Genomic DNA, 21,507 nt, shown 5'->3' on the forward strand with positions numbered 1-21,507 from the left:
TCTTTTGTTTTGAGACGAAGTCTCGCCACGCAGGAGGGCAGTGGCGCAATCTTGGCTCACTGCAACTTCCGCCTCCCAGGTTCAAGCGATTTTCTCCTGCCTCAGCCTCCTGAGTAGCTAGGACTACAGGCACGTGCCACCACGTTCAGCTAATTTTTTGTATTTTTAGTAGACACGAGGTTTCACCATGTTGGCTAGGATGGTCTTGATCTCTTGACTTCGTGATCCGGCTGCCTCAGCCTCTCAAAGTGCTGGGATTACAGGCGTGAGCCACTGCACCCAGCCCCTTATTTATGATTTCTTAAGAAAAAGAAAAAGTCGTAATCCTTCTAGGGAAATATTCTAATTAGCCAAAAACATTTTCCCATTTATTTTTTTTTTTTTTTTTTTTTTTTTTTTTTTAGTAGAGACAGGGTTTCACCATGTTAGCCAGAATGGTCTCGATCACCTGACCTCACAATCTGCCTGCCTCAGCCTCCCAAAGTGCTGAGATTACAGGTGTGAGCCACCATGCCCAGCCCCCCATTTATTCTTTAAACGCAAAACGAACAAGCAAAAATGCCTTAGCATACCCAGTTTAAAATAATACATGGAAATATGCGTATGTTCTGGTACATGTGTTAACTCCCTAAATCTCTGCTTAAAGCACTAAGGTGCTGAGCTGCCCAGGCTTGAACCAGCATATCATTCTCTAAAAGGATAAGATAGGAAGCAGCTCTCTATGTAGCCAAGAAGCCCAGGACCACCCATTCTTCCACGGTCAGGAAGTGTGGAAATAGCGAACAAAGATAAACTTAGAAAAAACCAGAATTTCCTAAGCATTGATCGGGCTCACGCTTTCAGTCAAAGCCGTGGATAGTTTTATCAAACTTCCTGTCACCTTGTTGGCCAGCTCTGTAAATTTGAAGACCCAAACCCAGATTGATCTAAACCAAACTTGTTAATAGATGTTTCACACAGTTTCTTCTTTGCCTATAAAAAAAATAAGCACAAATAGGGAACATGACATGTTATTAGGGACCCTATAATTGTGATGTTTCCTGCTGATGTTTACTTCTTCAAGAAAGATCAGAGTTACTTGGGCTTATACAGGGATTATCAGACACCTGAGGGGAATGAACTGGTTGTCTTCCTTTTTTTCCTGATCTGTGAAAATTCACCACATTGATTGACCCAGGAATTAGAAGCTCTGTAATCTGCTGGCTGGATAGGCTGGTCTTGAGTGCTTCCTGTTTGTCCTTTATTTAGGCTGGAGGAGAAAAAGTTGATTCAGAAGAGGCACTGATCTATGAAGAGGATTTAGACGGAGGAGATGGTGTTGAAGGCGAGTTGGAAGAAAGCACGAGGTTGAAAATGTTCCGCAGGCTTGCCTCTGTGGCCTCTAAGCTCAAAGAGTTCATTGGCAACATGATCACCACGGCTGGGAAAGTGGTTGTTACCATCTTACTGGGTTCCTCGGGTGAGTGTCTCTTGCACTGGCTGCACGTAGTAAAAGGCACAAGCAGTGCTTTGGTGATTGAGAGAAATGGTTGAAGAAGAAATGAAGGAAACGATCTGTTCCACCACACGAAAATAATAACTGTAGCTCTTGTAAAACTGGCCACATGTGCAAACCACACAAAATAATTTTTCCCGGTTAGTTCTAGGTTTGATGTTTTTAGATGGTTTCTGTTAACCTCTGCAAAATAATCTTTTTCTATGTATGCTAAGCGATTCCATTTTCTAGGTTTAGATTAGAATAACAACAATCCTCTTCCTTAGAGCTTTGGAATGGTGACCTGCTGCAATTAACAATGTGCATGTTCCCATCACAAGCCATATTGTAGGTTCTGGAGGTCTGTCTGCTTACATGAGTCCATAGTCACCTTAATATAACTCTCCAGGATAGACCATTTTTCTTCCTAAGTTAGATTGTAATCTTCCAGCACAGACGCTCACTTCCTTTAAATTTTGGCGTTGGACCACTTATTCCATAATAATGTTATCTTGATCTTTTCCCTCCTTCCATTCCACTGCTTACCACTGCTCTGGAGCTACGGAAGGCATATTAGAGTAGACTCAAGCAAACTGCAAAGCTGCAGCAACTTAGCTGTTTTTTAATAGGGGGGAAAAATGGGGGAAAAGACAGTAGAATTTCTCAAGAAATAAACCACAACATTTTAATGAGGAATCATTTCAAAATGCCCACAAAACAGACTCCTTTTGCCTTAAGGTGATGGCTTTATTTATGATTTCTTAAAACACTTTTAAAGGAGTTATTGGCCAGGAGCGGTGGCTCATGCTTGTAATCCCAGCCCTTTGGAAGGCCAAGGAGGGAGGATTACTTGAACCCAGGAGTTCAAGACCAACCTGGGCAATATGGCAAAACCCCACCTCTACAAAACATAAAATAAAATAAGGAGGGCACAGTGAGAGTTTAATTGGCCAAGACGTACTAGGTAACTAAAAAAAAAAAAAAGTAGTAAATTATTATAAAGAAAATGGTTTCAGGAAAGGTTGGAACAGACATACAGGTACATGAATTCTTGAAACTTTGGGAGAAGTAGAAAGATGGAAACAGGCAAGTAAATATGCAAATGCTACTGGTATGAAAAGTAGACATTTACTTAGTTCAAATGCCAGAGGTGGAATTTTTTAAATCATCTGGTATATCTTTGTATTTATAGTTATCCTTTCATATGTGACTTTTTCACAATAAATATAGCCTTACTTTTTATTATATAAATCAAATATGAGTTTTAAAACTTACTATTGTAAAATACCTAAAAACACGTGAAGGAAATTCACATAATTTCAAATTCACATAATTTCAGTTATATTCACTGAATGATAAATGAATTTCCATTTCTACCTGACTTTGTGATTACGTTTCTTTTCCGTAGGTATGATGTTGCCGTCCTTGACATCATCTGTGTATTTTTTTGTATTTTTGGGTCTGTGCACCTGGTGGTCCTGGTGCCGGACATTCGACCCACTGCTGTTCAGCTGCCTCTGTGTTCTGCTGGCTATTTTCACTGCTGGACATTTGATTGGACTTTATTTATACCAGTTCCAATTCTTTCAAGAAGCAGTTCCACCCAGTGACTACTACGCAAGGTAAGAGAAATCTTCATGGCATTTCAAGGAGAGTTTTTCCCCCCACGCCTTTGGGACCTTGCTTTGGCACTGTGAATGTGCAGGGTTATTCTTGATGGCAGGCAATTGCTGTGTTAAGCAAAGATTCTGTGGGGGTGGGTTAGGCAGTTTGGCACTTTCATTGTATTGGATGACACAGTCCAGAAGGAGGACAGTGGTCTCCAGATGGAGATGCTGCCGGGATGCAGGAGGACAGGGAGCTGTCATGTGCAGGAATGAAACAGACCCAGAGTCTCAGCCAGGGAAGAAGATCAGGAAGAACATGTTACACCAAAGAACAGTAAGGATGTGCCACAGCATCCAGCTAGAAAGACGTCTCACGGGCCCGATATACGAGAACAAATTGAGCATCAGAAACAATAACTAATTGTAAAAAGCTTAAAAATAAAAGCCCCAGCCTGGGCAACATGGTGAAACCCCGTATCTACAGAAAATTAGCTGGGCAAGAGGGCGCACACCTGTGGTGTCAGCTACTCAGGAGGCTGAGGTGGGAGGGTCACCCGAGCCTGGGAGGTCGAGGCTGCAGTGAGCCATGATCACACCACCACTGCACTCCCACATGGGTGAGAGTGAGCCCCTGTCTCCAAATAAATAAATAAATAAGAAAATACGTAAGTCTCTGGTATGAGAGAGAAAGGGAGAGAGAAACATCAAATACTTTGCTTCAATTGGAGATGAGTATTACACCAAATCCTTACTATGAAAATGAGAATTGAAGGTAAAGAATCCAGCATTTACTTTGACTTTCAACAAGTCATTCTCAGTGAATGAGAGAAAATTCCTCCATGCAGGATGATGTTAGATAATAACAGGCAAAGGATTAACAGAATTAGAGAATTACTGTTTATCAATCCTTAATGATATGTTCTATTATGTCCACACCTGAAATAATTACTATAAAGGTTGTGGTGGTTACACAATGACAAAGTAGAACCTTGTTGATGCTTGCTAATTGCAAAGAAAAAATAACATCTTTACAAGGTGTGATCAATATCTTGAGGAATTGATTGAAATCAACGTTATCAAAAATGAGATAGCTCAACATTTCACACCTCTCAGTGTGATGCAACAGATGAAATATATGGCATCATATTGTTAAGACTTTTGACCTAACCTCCCATTTACAGAAAATATAAAGGCTAGGAAACAAATAGCTCCACAAGAAAACAATCAAAAGAATTCAAAATGTGGATTCTGCAAGGCAAATGAATGGGTCTTAAAAAAAAAAAATCAGCATGAAAAAGAAGTCTGCATAGGGCGGGGGCTGTGGCTCACACCTGTAATCCCAGCACTTTGGGAGGCTGAGGCTGGCGGATCACGAGGTGGGGAGATCAAGACCATCCTGGCTAACATGGTGAAACCCCCATCTCTACTAAAAATACAAAAAATTAGCCAGGCGAGGTGGCGGGCGCCTGTAGTCCCAGCTACTTGGGAGGCTGAGGCAGGAGAATGGCGTGAACCCGGGAGGCAGAGCTTGCAGTGAGCTGAGCTCGACCCACTGCACTCCAGCCTGGGCGACAGAGCGACACTCCCTCTCAAAAAAAAAAAAAAAGTCTGCATAGAGAGTGGAGACAGCAACTGTCTAGAGGAGAACAGTAGATACTTAAAAGTGTGTGAAGCACAGCTGTAGATCAGATCCTGGTGCAACAACAAATTCTTAAAACGTATTTTGGGGTTCTGTCAGAGAAATTTCAGTGTCCACTGAGTATTAATTGATACCATAGAATTATTGCTGATTTATTAGGTGTATGATGGTTTTGTGGGTAGACAGAAAAATGCTATTATTTTGGGAGATACATGGTGAGTTATTTAGAGATGTGCCATGATGTTTGCAACTTAAAAATGGTGTAACAACAAACATAATAGATTGATAGATACATGCATACATAGATATATACATAGGAATAGTTAACAGAGAGAAGACAAAATTATTTAAACTAGGTGATCAGTATAGGGTTATCCATTGTCCTATTTGAACTTCTCTTTGTGTAAGGAAAGGTTCATAATTGACAGTTCCAGAAAAAAGAAAGGGAACAGAAATGGTAATGTTAGCAGTGAAACATATCTGAGTCTCGCAGCACCGAAGTATGTTGCTGGCAGCGAATTCCCATGGATCTGCTGCAGTTTCAATTTTTGCTTTCTTAGAAAAATGAATTCTACTGAGGTGCGTAAGGCAGGAGAGACTGAGGCAAGTTTTCGAGCAGGAATGGGTGAAAATGTATTTAAAAGCTTTAGAGCAGGAATGAAAGGAAGTGAAGTCCACTTGGAAGCGGGCTAAGCAGGCGACTTGAGAAATCAAGTGCACGGTTTGACCTTTGACTGGGGTTTTATACATTGGCATGTTCCAGGGTCTTTGGTCCCTTTTCCCTGGATTCTTTGCTGGGGGTGGGCTCTCTGCATGCACAGTGGCCTGCCAGCCCTTGGGGGGCGCTGCACGTGCAGTCCGTTTGCTGGAGTTGTGCGCATGCTCACTTGAAGTGCTCTTCCCTCCCCAAATGCTCCTACAAGGTCGCGTACCAGTTAAACGCTGCCATTTTACCTCTTACTGCGCATGCTCGAGTCCGCTCACTCAACTCCCGAAGTCTTATCGGGAAGCTGCTGATCACCAGTTTTGTTTTGTTTTTTCTGTATCTTGGGAGACTGCCTTTCCCGGACCCCCAGCTGCAACCAATTATTATTTTAGAGAAACAGTGTAACAACCTCATCGCCTTATGGTCTCCTGACGTTCCCGGTTGGTGGGTGGGGGTGCCCTCTCCTGCCCCACTCATGCCTGACCACTTACCTGCTGTAACAGTAGAAGAGGGTGTGAGTGGTAGGTGAAGACGGTGCCAGAATGCTCTCTGCTGTGCCTCTGGGTGGTAATGTGGTGCTTTTTGTCTTCTTGTTGAGAAATGAGGAACCTGCAGTTTAAAAGAACGTGAATAATATTACCATACCAGCAATACAGGTTTGCATCCTTCTTTCAAAAGATCGTAATGTGGTTTTAACGTGACAGTAAATTATAAAGGCAAAATATGTGAGAGGGCCCAGTGGCCTTGCTTTGATTGATTTATGTGTAAAATTTGGCCATGGTAAAACTAGTTGTGGCTGACTGGGTCTATACAGTGCTAACACAGAGAGAGAGAGAGTGCGCGCTTGAGAGAGCTGTTCAGTCAAATCCTTTAAGACCACTTAAATTCAGTTAAAATAAGTAAAAGTTGGTGCTGGACACACACATCCACACCCACACACACACACTGACCTCATTCTAAATGCAGTTGGCTCAGCTGATTGTATTAGCCTGGCAACTGGAGAAGTGCAATTCAGTCTAATAAGAGAAGAATTTTGTGTAGACACAGTAAAACTGAGGAACCTCTTTAATAGTGCATATTCACATAATATTTACTTTAGACAGAAGTGAATAAATGCTAAATTTCAGTGCAGACATTATTTCTAGACTAAATTAATGCTTTCTTAGTTTCCTTTAAACATTTGATTTTTGGTTTGTTGAACACATACAGCAAAATTTTGTACTGCTGAAAGAACTCCCTTTTAGAGGATGACTTAATTGAAAATGTAAATATCCTCTGTAGGGCAGAAGTTTTTTGGTTTTGGGGGGGTTATTCTTTCTACTGGCTTAAGGATTTTTTATGCCATCTAGCGGCTGAGGGTAGAAAATACAAATAATATTCAGAACCACCTCGAAAATGCTAGATCAGGCAAACTTTCTCTGTAAAGCTTAGTAAATATTTAAGGCTTTGAGAACCATATGCTCTTTGTCACAGTTCTTTCAAGAAGTCATCATAATGTGAAATCAGCTGGGTGTGATGTAAAAAAATGACCATGGCTGTGTTTCAGTAAAACTGTGAACACTGAAATTGACATTTTGTATTCCTTTTACATTAATGAGAATTTTTTTTATTTTTCCCCAACCATTTAAAAGTGTAAAAACCATTATTACCTCATAAATGGCACCAAAACAGGCACTGAACCATACTTGGCCCAGGGGCTGTAATTTGTCTTCTTATGGTACATATAGTAACAGTTCTAATAGTGTAATAACATCGTATTTGCGCTTCATTTCAATTGTCATAAACGTAAAATTATAATGTATTTCTGACATTTCGGTACATCATCCCCTTAACAGTTTAAAAGGTCTGTTACTATAATCTCATAGAATAAGTCACTGGTCATTGGAACTTAAGTTGCTTATCAGAGAATAGAAAATGTGAGCTAAATAATGCAATGTGTAAACTTCCTTGTTGTAGATTTCCTCCCCATTAACTTGGCGATAACAGGACTTTACATTTTATTCCTTTAAAGCATGGAGATTCGCATATTTAAACCATAGCTTTATCTTAGGGCATAATTTCAGTGTATTGTTATTAACCCCAAACTCTGAGTTGGAAGAAAACAAACTGCAGACTGGCAAAAAAAAAAAAAAAAAAGAGAGAGAGAAAGAAGGAAACATAGAAACAAAGAAAGAAAATCACCATATGTGGGTGTTTATCACAAACTTCATAACCACAGAGACTCCAGCCCTTCTATCTCACTTCCTGGATAGATAAAGCTCCCCTTAAAACAGTCCAGGCAATTTTTATCTTCTCGTAAGCTTTCAAATGTGCTCTCTGGTGAGTATTAACCTTATTTTTAGAAACATTGAATTGATATTTTTTGTCCCACTGTTATACTGAACACATGTTTTTTGGTGATTTGGAAAAATAAAATAATAAGAAAAAACACTTAAAAATGTAATCCTTTTTCCCAGAAATAAATCCTATTGCTTTTCAGCCAAATGTTTTCAGAATCTTTCTTATGTCTATATGTACTTTTTACAAACAAATTTTGAATCATATTGCACATACTATTTTATAATTTACTGTATTCACGCAAGTTGTGCATTTTCCTATGTTATAAAATGTCCTAAAATGTAGTTTTCATAGAGTGCAAAGTAATTGTGTAACTATATTATAACTTAGTCAACCCCTGAGTTTTAACCACGTAGATTATTTCTCATTTATGTTCTCATCAATGATGCTGCGATGAGTGTTCACATTACTTCTAAATCTAAACAAAACTTAACAACGAGCAAGTTGCAAGCCCACGTCCTCGCAGCTGTGCAAGAGCCTCTGCAGGGCTGTGGGGTGCTTGCTTCTGCTGGAGGATGCACAGGTGTCCAGGTCCTAGGCCAGCATAATGTTCACTAACTTTCTGGTTTGCGATGCCCTCCCCATGCAGCTGTTGTAAACTGAAATTCCATGCCAATATGTGGCACAGGGCTGGGGCTTTGTTTTTCTCTAGGGTAATCCCTTCTTTTCACCCGATGGTCCCAAAAAATCACGTGCTTCCTTCCAGCTTCATCCACACAGTGGTTGAGTTTTTGCATTACTTCTATCCAGGGGAGGGTGAGAATTCGTGATTCCCTTCCATTTGTGCACACAGGTGTGGCATGAGCATATTTTCCAAAACAAAATGTAGGACTTTTTTTGTTTTGTTTTGCTTTTTGTTTTTTTGAGACAGAGTTTCGCTCTTGTCCCCCAAGCTGGAGTGCAATGGCGCCATCTCGGCTCACTGCAACCTCCGCCTCCCGGGTTCAAGCGATTCTCCTGCCTCAGCTTCCCAAGTAGCTGGGATTACAGGCATGCGCCACCACGCCCGGCTAATTTTTTGTATTTTTAGTAGAGACGGGGTTTGTCCATGTTGGTCAGGCTGGTCTCGAACTCCAGACCTCGGGTGATCTGCCCACCTCGGCCTCCCAAAGTGCTGGGATTACAGGCGTGAGCCACCACGCCCGGCCTATGTAGGACTTATTGTGTGACAGAGATGAGTGTACTTATGGGGAGTTTAAGACACTGGGTCTGAAACTGAGATTATTCTTCCCAAATCTGAAGTACTGTAGTCTATTATAACAATAACTACAAAAATCAGTGACCATACTCAGAAGTTGATCCAGCAGAAGAAAGCTTAAAAGTGAATACACATAACTAAATATAAGACCAGTAATATACCATTCAAAACAGTCTGTTTAAAAGAATAGAGCCCTATGACAGCTGTTAATCTGGCAGGTCTCCCGAAGAAAAATGGTGAACTAAACAAAATTTGCCTCAGCTAATGCAAAGTAGTTTCTTCCAAAGGTTTTGTATTTTCATAGGGAATTTCAGTAGACAGCAAACACTTTACGTTTCCCAAGACAGGAAGCAAGAATGGAAGAATTAATATTACGGGGCTGATGTTCAGTTTCCCCCAGTTCGAGGTGTGCATATCCTCATGTGTTTCCTACCTGTAGGGCTGGCCCCATTTATGGATCAGGGATCCTTGGGCGACTTCTGTCCTGTAGGCATCCTGCGTTAACAATGCAGATGGTGCCCTGCGCAAAGCACGGGAGCCGGGGCGGGAGGACCCAATTCCTGTTTCACTACTGGGAATGTGTGGCTTCCGAGAGGCTTTAAAACACACCTGTATGTGATAAACTTGAGTTTTCCCTACTCTTTGGTGAGTTCAGTTAAAAGCCAATTTTAATAGTTTAGCTGCACATCATGGTCATGTCCTTGTGAAGAAGATACCTAAAGAAATTCTGGGTTGGGAGAGGGACCAAGCGCAGTGGCTCAAGCCTGTAATCTCAACACTTTGGGAGGCCAAGGCAGGTGGATCACTTAAGGGCAGGAGTTCGAGACCAGCATGGTCAACATGGCAAAACCCCGTCTCTACTAAAAATACAAAATTAGCTGAGTGTGGTGCCACACGCCTGTAGTCCCAGCTACTCGAGAGGTTGAGGCAGGAGATTTGCTTGAATCCAGGAGGCAGAGATTGCAGAGGTTGCAGTGAGCCGAGATCCTGTCATTGCACTCCAGCTTAGGTGACAGAGCAGGATTCTGTCTTAAAAAAAGAAAAAGAAGAAAAAAAAGAAATCCTTGGGTGAATTCTTCTAAAGATGGTTCTTGACAAAAAGAGGGCTTTTTGTTTGTTTGCTTATCTTGTGGTGATCTGGATAATTCAGGTCAAAGTTCTGAAGTACTAAGAGTGGTGGGGATGGCAGGAGGCTGAAATGGAGGCGTATGATTTCCTTCATCATAATGTAAACACTTGGAACCTATATATTTATTTCTAGATCCTACTAGTGAGCATTTAGCACATGTTCAGTGCTGAAATGAGCATGCAACTTTGAATATTTCTTTAAGTTGTCTCGTGTAATCCTTGACTGGCTTTCATTCCAACTCATGCACTTTCTCTAGATCATTCCAAAGGTCACTGCAGGGGTCGGACTTGTTTGCTCAAGTTCAGTTTGTTGTTCTGCTGCTTTTTTCACCTTATATTGTGAGGTTTCAAAATGAAGCGTGGGAAGGAATGGGAAAGAGTCTCAGCCCGTTCTCTGTGAAAATAGCATTCTCTCTTAAATAAGTAGACAATGATTTGTCCTGTTACCCTTTTTTATCATCTGCTTCAATAAATCATGATAGTTAGAAAATGAATTGTTTAGTGAAGGAAGAGCTCACGTTTCTGTCAGTGTTAAAACAATGTAAAAAACAGAAACAGCAAAACCTCAAACTCTAGCATGATGAGTTTCTTCTAAAGTTAAAAAACAAACATTCAAAGTGCAATACCATTTGTTATGTTTTTACTTTTTTACAATAGTCATAAAATATCAATTGTATGCAAGGAAAAATAAATGCCTCAGTGCTGTATATCTTCGAGTTTGGAGAAGCCAGTGGGGTCATCTAGAAAATGAAGGAATGTAGTCAGCTCTTCTATTAGGTCTGCTGCAGTCTTGCTTTGCAAGCGGCTACGTAATCCGGTTATTGAAATGAATGTACTTTTGCACCCCATCAAGATTACTAGGGTGTGCCTGTCTTGCATTAGGGTGATCTGAAGTTTAATAAACAGAAACAGCACAGAAAGACTCAATTGTATTTAATGGAGACCAGTTGGCAAAACCTTCATCTGAAGTGGGTCCAGTGTGTGGAGAAAAACAAATGTAAAGCACGCTGTTATAATGCTAAGGAATGCAAATGAACCCAACCAAGCTACCACTTTTCCTTCATCTTTTTGTTAGAAGATGACGCTGGCAGCAGTTAATCTCTAGTGTTGTGCTGAATTTGTGAAGTTGGCAGATGATACATGATAAACCACTGTTGGTTTCATTTTGAAAAGATGCTTAATGATGAAATGACTTATTCTACAGGTCTCATTCAGAGTTCATTTATGCTTATCTGAAAGGTAGAATTAGGAGTCCCAAGAGAAATTGACTTTCCACTGATAAGTGGAAAATCAACAGAACTTAAATACTTGAACCCTGAGTTCATTTGGACCTTGGTATCATTTGCGGGCCTATGTGGGTGTGGTGGGGACAGGGATCCCAGGGCAATGAGGTGTCCTACTCAGCCATGACACCTGCACTGGGTACAAAAGCAACTGTGGCTTCTGGCCGAGCCCATGGGCCTTTGCACTGCATGTTTATCCAGCCCAGCGACCTAAGGCTTCCCCACTGCACCTTCCAGACTCTCAGCCTGGATTAAGTGTTATGGGCCAGATTTCTCTCCTTTTGCCCACCAAGGGCATATCCAGGGTCTTCCTTTCAGTTTTTATGAAGAAGATGCCTTATTATCTGTGGGCACCTAGAATTCGCCAAAGTTAGCCGACTCAGTGAGTCATTCTAAAGGATCCATAGCTAGGAGTGCAGCTCACCTGCAGACACCTGCCCCAGCTGCTGTCATCTGGCCAGCCAGCATTGCATGGGTTCCACTGATTTAATAATACGACACTAAGAGGATTCTGCTAATGCTCAACAGCTCATTCCCTGGAGTCCATTGGCTCGGGATTGAACCTTGGCCCTGCTCTTTTCTAGGCAGAGCACCTAGGAGAACTTTACTAAAACTCTCTGTACCTCTGTTTCCTTATTTATAAAATAGGGGTGAAGATAGTGCCGAGGCCGGAGTGGGTGGGTGTATTAAGCAGGAGAGAGCATATCAAGTGCTACTGATTTTTATTGTTGTAGTCATCAAATATTTTTATTATTCAAACTCACTTCCCCATTTCCAGCAGTTCTAGCCGTATCTCGCATCACACTTGCAGTTCCTCTGTGCACGTAAAGCAGTTCCATCCCTTATAATGTTTCCTTTGCTGGAAATCTCCTGCTCACTGCTCTCACTGGCTCCTACTTGTCTCTTAAACCTACCCATGCACCTCCTTCCAGAACCTTCCGTGTTCCTCCGTGAGGAAGAATAATTATCCTGTAGGCAATTATTCTATGCAAACTTGCTTTATAACAACAGCCGCATTGGGCCATAACAATCCCTTCATGTATATGTCTGACCCACTAGGACCCAGTTCTTGAGGGATGATCGGCTGTTTTGGCTTTAGTACTCTCAGGATTTAACACTGCTGACCATACATTGGCTTCTCAGGAACTCTTAGTTCAAGCTTGTTTTCTCTCTCTGTTTCCTAAAAACCCTTGTATTTTATCTCCTTGTATATCAGAATAATGTAAAACTTGATTTTCTTGAACTCTAAGTGATAGGTTTGGCTATAGCCCCACCCAGATCTCATCCCCGGTGGGACATGAGGGCAAGTCTTTCCTGTGCTGTTCTGGTGATAATGACTGAGTCTCACAGATCTGATGGTTTTAAAAACGGCACTTACCCTGCATGGGCTCTCTCTTTGCCTGCTGCCATCCATGGAAGATGTGACTTGCTCTTCCTTGCCTTCCGCCATGATTGTGAGGCCTCCCCAGGCGTGTGGAACTGTAACTCCATTAAACATCTTTCTTTTGTAAATTGCCCAGTCTTGGGTATGTCATTTTCAGCAGTGTGAGAATGGACTAATATACTAAGCTTCAGATGTGGCCACTGGCTATAAGATGTGTGGGGAAATTATTTTCCAGAAAGGTCACCATCAATCTTCATACACCCACGGCACTCCCACTGCCTCGATCCATCCACACATCATCGAATATGAAGCTGTGCTTCGGAACTAAGTGAGGCTTAATGGTATAACTAGCCATGGTTCTTAATGTGGTGTTTGCAAATATTTAGTTTTTGCTTTAGAAAAATGATGGGCTTTAAATGTATTTATTTGAGAAACTCCAGAATAACTTTATCCTTGATGCTTAAAATAAACATGGCTAAAGTAGTCAGTAGCTTTAACTTTTGAAGACGCGAGAGACTTCAGTTTCTATTCAGTATGTCCTTCAGAGACCCAGTTTGCTTTTCATTGTTGAGAGACCTTGGGTAATGTTTCTTAATTAATTTGGGGGCCCTGGTCTTGAAAATGGGGCTCCTTTACCTGCTGCAGAACAGTGTGGTGGAAATTAGTGAGACAGTATGCCCGAGGGCTACCCATCCTGGTAACTAGAAAACAATCAAAGAATGTCAGTTCCATGTTCCTCCTGTAATTTTCTGTAGAAACACATGTATGTGATTTATTATTATTATTATTAAACTGCTACATGTGAGGGTTAAGTCAGCATGTCTTTACTGATTTCCAGTTTGTGTGGAATCTGGGAGTTTAGTAAAATCTAATCCAACCAAATAACTCCTCTTTTCATAGTCTCTTAAAATCCTAACCACCATCCTTGTATTACTGATACAAAAAAAAAATCCTGTCTCTGGAAAAAGTATTATTTAATTGTGTTTCTTGGTATTCTCCCAGTGAAACAAAACATGTTCCTGAAACATAGTTGAAGTTTGTGTACGTGTATATATACACACACACACACACATACACAATGGGAAAGATTATAATAATTATTCCCTATAAGTTTGTTGTGAATATTAAATGGATTAATATTTGTAAAACAGTGTCTGGTATGTATTAAGAACTACAAAGAGGTTATTTGTTAAATACATTCATTAAATACATTGTCCTCATGGTTAATTAGACATTCATCATTTAATTAAAACTATAATAACATGTAAATATAGTCTGTCATATATCTCGTCTTTAAACTGTGATTTCAAACAACTTTTGATTTTAAGCAATCTACTTTTAGGTGCCTGTGACCTGACTAGAAAGTGCTGTAATTATTTGGTCAGTTACTTTGTATGAAGCACTTGTCTTGCATTTCTTATTTAATTATCATAATAACCCTTTGAGGTAGGTACTATTTTTTTTTTTGAGATGGAGTCTTGCTCTGTCGCCTAGGCTGTAGTGCAATGGGGCAATCTTGGCTCACTGCAAGCTCTGCCTCCTGGGTTCACGCCATTCTCCTGCCTCAGCCTCCCAGATAGCTGGGACTACAGGCATCTGCCATGATGCCAGGCTAATTTTTTGTATTTTTTAATAGAGACGGGGTTTCACGGTGTTAGCCAGGATGGTCTTGATCTCCTGACCTCATGGTCCGCCCGCCTTGGCCTCCCAGAATGCTGGGATTACAGGCACGAGCCACCTGATGGGTACTATTATTTTTATGTTCATATTTTAAACGATGCAGAAAAGCCACCTTTATTTTTTATTTTATTTTATTTTATCTCTTGAGACAGAGTCTCGCTGTGTCACCCAGGTTGGAGTGCAATGGTGCGATATCGGCTCACTGCAACCCCCGCCTCCAAGATTGAAGCGATTCTTGTGCCTCAGCCTCCTAAGTAGCTGGGACTGCAGGCGTGCATCACCACACCTGGCTAATTTTCCCATTTTGTGGTAGAGATGGGTCTTCGCCATGTTGGCCAGGCTGGTCTCGAACTCCTGGCGCTGGCTTGAAGTGATCCACCTTCCTTGGCCTCTCAAAGTGCTGGGATTGCAGGTGTGAGCCACTACGCCCAGCCCACACCTTTATTACATGACAGAACCAGGGTTTGAGGCCAATTCTCTCTGACTTCTAAGGTTGTGCCCTTATGACCGACACTAGGCATAATCACCTTCATAACATAATAAGCCAACATAGTAATATACTTCTCCTGCCTTCCTAGAATGTGTATGAGACTCCCTTCCCACCACCCCGTTCCAGAACAACTTCGTGGTAAACCAGTCCCTGTACTTTGTCACATAGAGCTTCAGAAGCTCAGTAATTTGAGCCTGCATGAGGGACATCTGTGGCCATAACACCATGAGGCAGCCCATTGGTCTGGACCTAATGGGTGTGGAGTGGGCTACTCTTGTTGGATGCGTAGCATTTGAACCCTGGCAGGGAGCACTGCTAGAGAATTCGCCGGGCAACTGGAGGTCGGAAACTGTATCTCATTGATCTTTGTGTCTGTCAGTATCAAGTACCATGTCAGCATGTCCCAGGTACCAATGAATGCTTGCTATGTGAAAAAATTACCCTTTTTACATTTAGTCCTTCAAAATATGAAAAGGATAAAGATTAGGCATGGTTCACGGTTAAAATGTTTTCTAAATTTGCTCCAAATGATTGTTATGTATGGACATATCACAAACTTTGGCCAGATAGTACATTTAGGTGCTTTCAAGTTTAAAAATTAATAGCAAATTAATAGTGGTAAATTTCTTGAAGTAGAAAGATTGACTGTTTTTTCAAGTTAAGAGAAGAGCATGTAAGAAATGAAATCTGGGGCCGGGCGCGGTGGCTCAAGCCTGTAATCCCAGTACTTTGGGAGGCCAAGATGGGTGGATCACGAGGTCAGGAGATCAAGACCATCCTGGCTAACATGGTGAAACCCCGTCTCTACTAAAAATACAAAAAAAACTTAGCCGGACGTGGTGGCGGGCACCTGTAGTCCCAGCTACATGAGAGGCTGAGGCAGGAGAATGGCCTAAACCCGGGAGGCGGAGCTTGCAGTGAGCTGAGATCCGGCTACTACACTCCAGCCTGGGCGACAGAGCGAGACTCTATCTCAAAAAAAAAAAAAAGAAATGAAATCTAAAGAGATCTTTTGAGAAACTTCATTTTGAAATAAAACAATTACTTAGCTATCAAACTTTTCATTGGAAAGTGTGAGCGTATAAGAAATGAAATCTAAAGAGATCTTGTGAGAAACCTCATTTTGAAATAAAACAATTATTTAGTTTTTCATTGGAAAGTGTGATCATCTTGTTTTGTTAGAGTTAAGATCCTCTTCCATGTTCTTTATTTTAATTTATTGCAGCAACACCTCATTAATTTTTCAGTTTGATTGTAGATAAGCCAATTTGGCTGCTTTGTGAAGTATTTTGAGAATAAATATACCAAGATATATTGCCTCATAACTGCTTGGATTGTTGAAGTTCAGAATGTGGCTTATGCAGTAACTCCTGCTGTTTTATCTGCTTTTTAGCTCCAAGTAGCCATGACTCAAGGATAAGAGATTAGCTCTTAAAATGAAAAGCAAGATACTTTTAAATTTTCTCTACAGAATTTGCTACAAAAGCTTTCTGCTAAGAAAATTTGACAAACGTTTTAATAAACTTGCTACTCATTATTGAGTTTTTCTTAACAGCTTTCTTGTATAAAATGCAGAAAACTGCATGTATTTATAGTGTCCAATTTAGTAAGTTTTGCCATAAACACGTCCATGAAACCATCATCACAATCAGCATCATGTCTTAGTCTGTTTAATGTTGCCATGAAGGAATACCTGAGGCTGGGTAATTTATAAAGAAAAGGGGTTTATTTGACTCACCATTCTGCTGGCTGTGCACGAAGTGTGGCACCAGCATCTGCTCCTGCTGAGGGCCTCAGGCTGCTTCCACTCATGGCAGAAGTTGAAGAGGAGCCAGCATTTTTAGAGATCACAGGGTGAGAGAGGAAGCAAGAAAACAATAGAGAAAGTGCCAGGCTATTTTTAACAACTGGCTCTTGAGAGAAGTAACAGAGCAAGAATTCACTCACTTTCCCTCCCCAACCTTTCAGGGAGGGCATTAATTATTCATGAGTGATCTGCTCGCATGACCCAAACACTCCTGATTAGGCATCACCTCTAACATTTGAGATCAAATTTCAACATGAGATTTGGAGGGGACAGACATCCAAACTATAGCAGCTATATGTACATTCGTGTATATTAGGTTGGTGCAAAAGTAATTGCGTTTTATGCCATTAATGGCAAAAAAAAAAAAAAGTGCACCAACTTTTTTTTTTTTTGAGATTGAGTCTCGCTTTGTTGGCCAGGCTGGAATGCAGTAGTGCGATCTCAGCTCACTGCAGCCTCCACCTCCGATGTGCAAGCAATTCTCCTGCCTCAGCCTCCTGAGTACCTGGGACTACGGGTGCGCACCGCCACGCACAGCTACTTTTTGTATTTTTAGTAGAGACAGAGTTTCACCATGTTGGCCAGGATGGTCTTGATCTCCTGACCTAACGATCCACCCGCCTCCCAAAGTGCTCAGATTACAGGCATGAGCCACCATGCCCGGCCTCACACCACCCTTGCATATATTAATATATGTGTGTGTATATTTAATCCTGTAAAACAAATAAGTAGAGTTACAAACCAAAATTACAATACTATTAGCTTTTATAATTCCCCATGTATTTACCTTCAATGAAGATCTTTATTTCTCCACCATCTAGCTTTCTTTCATTTCATCCTGGAGGAGTTACCATCTAGTTGCCATCTAGCTTTCTTTCATTTCATCCTGAAGGAGTCCCGTTAGCATTTCTAGAAGGGCAAGTCCCCCATTCAGCTTTTATTTTGAAATGTCTTAATTTCTCCCTTAATTTTGAAGGACAGCTTTGCCAGATAGAGAACTCTCAGTTGACAGGTTTTATTTTTCTTTCATCACATTGAATAAATCAACCCGTTGCCTTCTGGCCTCCAAATTTTCTGCTGAGAAATTAGTTTATAATCTTACTGAGGATCCCTTGTACATGATGAGTCGCTTCTCTCTTGCTGCCTCCAAAATGTGGCTGCCTTGGCCTCCCCAAATGCTGCTCAACTACAAGCTACATCTTTTCAACTCACAAAACTTGCCAAACTCTTTCTGGGTTCCCTCCCAGCACCAAGGGAGGGAATTTAGTGCTGAAAACTCTCTTGATGCAGTAAGCTTGAGCAATTTTAGGGATTATCTTGTTTTACTCTCACCCCTCAAAGATTGAGATCTACTCTGATGTATCTCAAAGATTGAGCTCTCCGCTGCATGATGTGCAGCGTCTACCAAATCGTTGTTTCATATATTTTTGATTGTTCCAAGCAGGAAGGCAAATCTAATTCCTGTCACTCACCTGAACAAGAAATAAAATTCTGTGGATTTATTGTTTGTTATGCCAAAAGTTCTAAACGTTGTCTATCCCTTCCTCTACAAATCATCTCAGATCACGATGCTGGCAAACACGTTGAGGAACCGTTCCTTTATCAGGAACTGCATATGGCTCTCCTCATACCCCACGTTTAACTTGTGTGTCTGTGTCATCACTGATGGGAAGGAGTTGGGTAATAATCTGACACTTAATTAAAATTCACTGGGCAAGAGGAATGCATGTTTTCTAACATTTTTCTTGCTTCTCTGGAGAATCTGGTCTCCAGACCCCAAATATAACTGTCAGAAAGAATCTGGCCACAGTGACAGCTATGAGTCTAGTTCATATAGCAGATCCAATCCATTTATCTAGAATGCCTGTTAAAGTGACTTAATTGATTCAATTCCAGTATTACCCAATTACAATGTTTCTTGGAAAGTTATAGCTATATTTCATGACATTAACTCCAAACAGTTAAGACTTTATCCTCCCAAAACAGAAACGTTTAACCTGTACTTTAAGTGAGAAGACGCAAGTTTTTGTGAGACTCAGCCAGTTGTTTCTTTTCCTAGATATGCTTGTTTCTTTCTGAGCATCCATAAGGTACATACAACTTCTCTTACAGAAGATTTATTGCTTTCCTCCTTACAGCACACCTGCAAGAAATTGATTATCTAGTCTTTTTCCTTAGCTTTCTGGTAAAAAAAAAAAAAGAAAGAAAGAAAGAAAGAAACTCCTTGGTTAGTAATTCACAGGCTTATCTTTAGTGTCCTTCCTATAGATTGAAATGCAAGTGCAGCAAGCTAGCTGCTATCCTGGGGTTGAGATCCTCTCTTGGGGTCAGTGAACAGCCTCCATGCCCTTCCGGGTTGACTCCTGCTGCTTTACTGCCACGCCACACATGGGGCCAGCCATCATCTCCTCCCTCCACCAGCCAGCACAGGAAGTGGTCTGGCAAAGTAATTCTACGGGAGGAAAAGCTTGACAATCATCTGCATGAGGGCTTAACAGACCAGAGCTAGTTGCCAAAAACCATTGTACCATGGTTGAGTAGTGTTCCCTCTGGAGTGCAGTGCTCTTTGATGACAGGGGTCGTATCCTACTTATCTGGACATCCCCACCACTGAAAGGTAGAACCCAACACAGAGGCAGGATACAGCAAATTCTTGCTGAATAAAACGACAAATGAATAAATAAGACCTGTAATGGAACTATCCCGTGACTAATGCTTTTTCTTTAGAGTTTTCTGATACTTTGAAAAATATCACATTATTTTGTCTGAGAAATAGGGCAGTGGGGTGACTTGAGGCCAGCAGACCTGGACTTGTGAGTTTCACTATTTACTGTTTTTTCAGTTATGTGAACCTCAAATCTCTACATATTCTAGAAACAATAGCAGATGCCTTGCAGAGCTGTTGGTTGACATGTAACTTATCAGAGGAACCCTCCACTTGCCATTACTCTCCTTCTCTTCCATGTAACTTCACAGGTTATTGACTGTGTAAGACTTTAAAATGTGGCATCTAAACCCATATTTATATTATAACCACTTAGGGGAAATTATATTTGTGGGTAATAGAAGTGCGTATATTTATGACCTCTCATCTTGGGCTTCTTGATAGGGGAGGTTGCCTGGCTTACATGTTGAGCTAGTCTTGCTGTCATAAGAAGTCACCCAGGAGTGTGGAAGACCAGCTGGCCTTGGGAGTTATGGTTCTGACTCATTTCTCACTTTTCTCTTAGAGGTGACAGTGTGTTCAAGCATGGGAAAGAGGCCATAAATTTGCAACACTCATAGAATATAAACGTTCCCTTATGAACCCTACAGGGGACATCAGAGAAAGAATGCCTGTGATAATTAAATGTAAGCCCCATCCATGTGGCCTCTATTTGTCCACCACCAATCATAGTTCTGAATACAGCACACCCTGTACCTGGTACAAAATTGCCCTATGAACAGATTGCTTTTTATTATAAGGCAGTATCCTGCAAACATAATATAAAGCCCAATTACAGTAAATTGGCAACTAGTAAAGACACATTTGTACCCCAAAAAACTTCAAAGGCGTGATGCAGAGCCCAGGGGACTCAGTGCAAAGTTTTTCCAAGTTTGAAAAAACAATGTAGTGTGAAATCTGTCAGATTACAGTTTGCTCACATACAAAATAAAATATCTATGGGTTTGGCATGGAAACGTGTTTAAAGCACAAGTAAGAAACTAATAAAAAAAAAAAAAAAAAGATGGTTAAACATTGGCTGTGTTTTCCACATGATGCAAGGCAGGGGGTAGGGTGGGAAAAGGAACTGGAAGCCAAACTAGCAAAAACTCATTGTAAAAGACAGTATTATAGGATGGGATGCCACAAGAAATGGAGAGAAACTTGCTGGAAAGATACCTTAAAGATAGTTCTAGTCTTGTTCCCACAGAGACACTTGTATAACATTGAGGAAATTTTGCCAGGTGCAGTGGCTAACGCCTGTAATCTCAGCACTTTGGGAGGCCAAGGCGGTCAGATCACCTGAGGTCAGGAGTTCGAGACTAGCCTAACCAACATGACGAAATCCTGTCTCTACTAAAAATACAAAAATTTTAGTAGAGACAGGAGTGGAGAGGGAGAGGTCAGCCAGGCATGGTGGTGCAGGCACTGGTAATCCCAGCTACTCAGGAGGCTGAGGCAGGAGAATCACTTGAACCTGGGAGGTAGAGGTTGCATTGAGCTGAGATTGTACCACTGAACTCCAGCCTGGGTGACAGAGTGAGACTCCATCTCAACAACAGCAACAACCACAAAAAATTGAGGAAATTTTATAAAATGGTTGGGAACACAAACATTGCTTTGTGTGGATATCTGACTACCCATGCCTTTTTGATGCTGTGTCTTTGTTTTCATTCATATGTAAAAATTAATTCTGTTCTGTCCACCCACAGTTAGATTTTAGGCCTTTTCTTACATAGATTGTACCATAGAATTTTGGATTGGGAAGAGATATTGATACCATCTGCCAGTGGTTCTCAAGCTTCCTCGCTGGCCCCAACATTCTAGAGGATGTGTGTGGTGGTGAGGATTGGTCACCCTCTTTACCCCCATTCCAGCGAGTCTGGTGTGATGGAGCATTCTACAGGTACCTGGATCAGCACGGTGAGGGGGAAGGTGAGAGAGGCAAGATGGCTGCGGTCCCAAAAGGTATTCTCAGAAGATGCTTACAGGGGACTTCTTTTCTTCCCTTGAGGATCAGTGAGAACTTAAAGGCTGTTCTCGTTCTAGACTTAGTTAGTGAAAGCTGTC

At 41.2% G+C, this 21,507-nt stretch overlaps 1 protein-coding gene across 2 annotated transcripts in view; it reads left to right on the top strand.

The window, feature by feature from the left end:
- Positions 1–21,507, top strand: part of PIEZO2 (piezo type mechanosensitive ion channel component 2) — a 460,236-nt gene that overhangs the window by 268,741 nt on the left and 169,988 nt on the right. For both annotated transcript variants that reach the window (XM_023228479.2, XM_026456028.1), the window contains exons 6-7: positions 1,249–1,459; positions 2,883–3,096. In XM_023228479.2, coding sequence (XP_023084247.1) covers positions 1,249–1,459; positions 2,883–3,096 — 425 coding nt within the window. The remainder of the gene's footprint in view (positions 1–1,248; positions 1,460–2,882; positions 3,097–21,507) is intronic.

Source organism: Piliocolobus tephrosceles, chromosome 18 (genome assembly GCF_002776525.5).
Source record: "Piliocolobus tephrosceles isolate RC106 chromosome 18, ASM277652v3, whole genome shotgun sequence".
Classification (NCBI taxonomy): Eukaryota; Metazoa; Chordata; class Mammalia; order Primates; family Cercopithecidae; genus Piliocolobus; species Piliocolobus tephrosceles.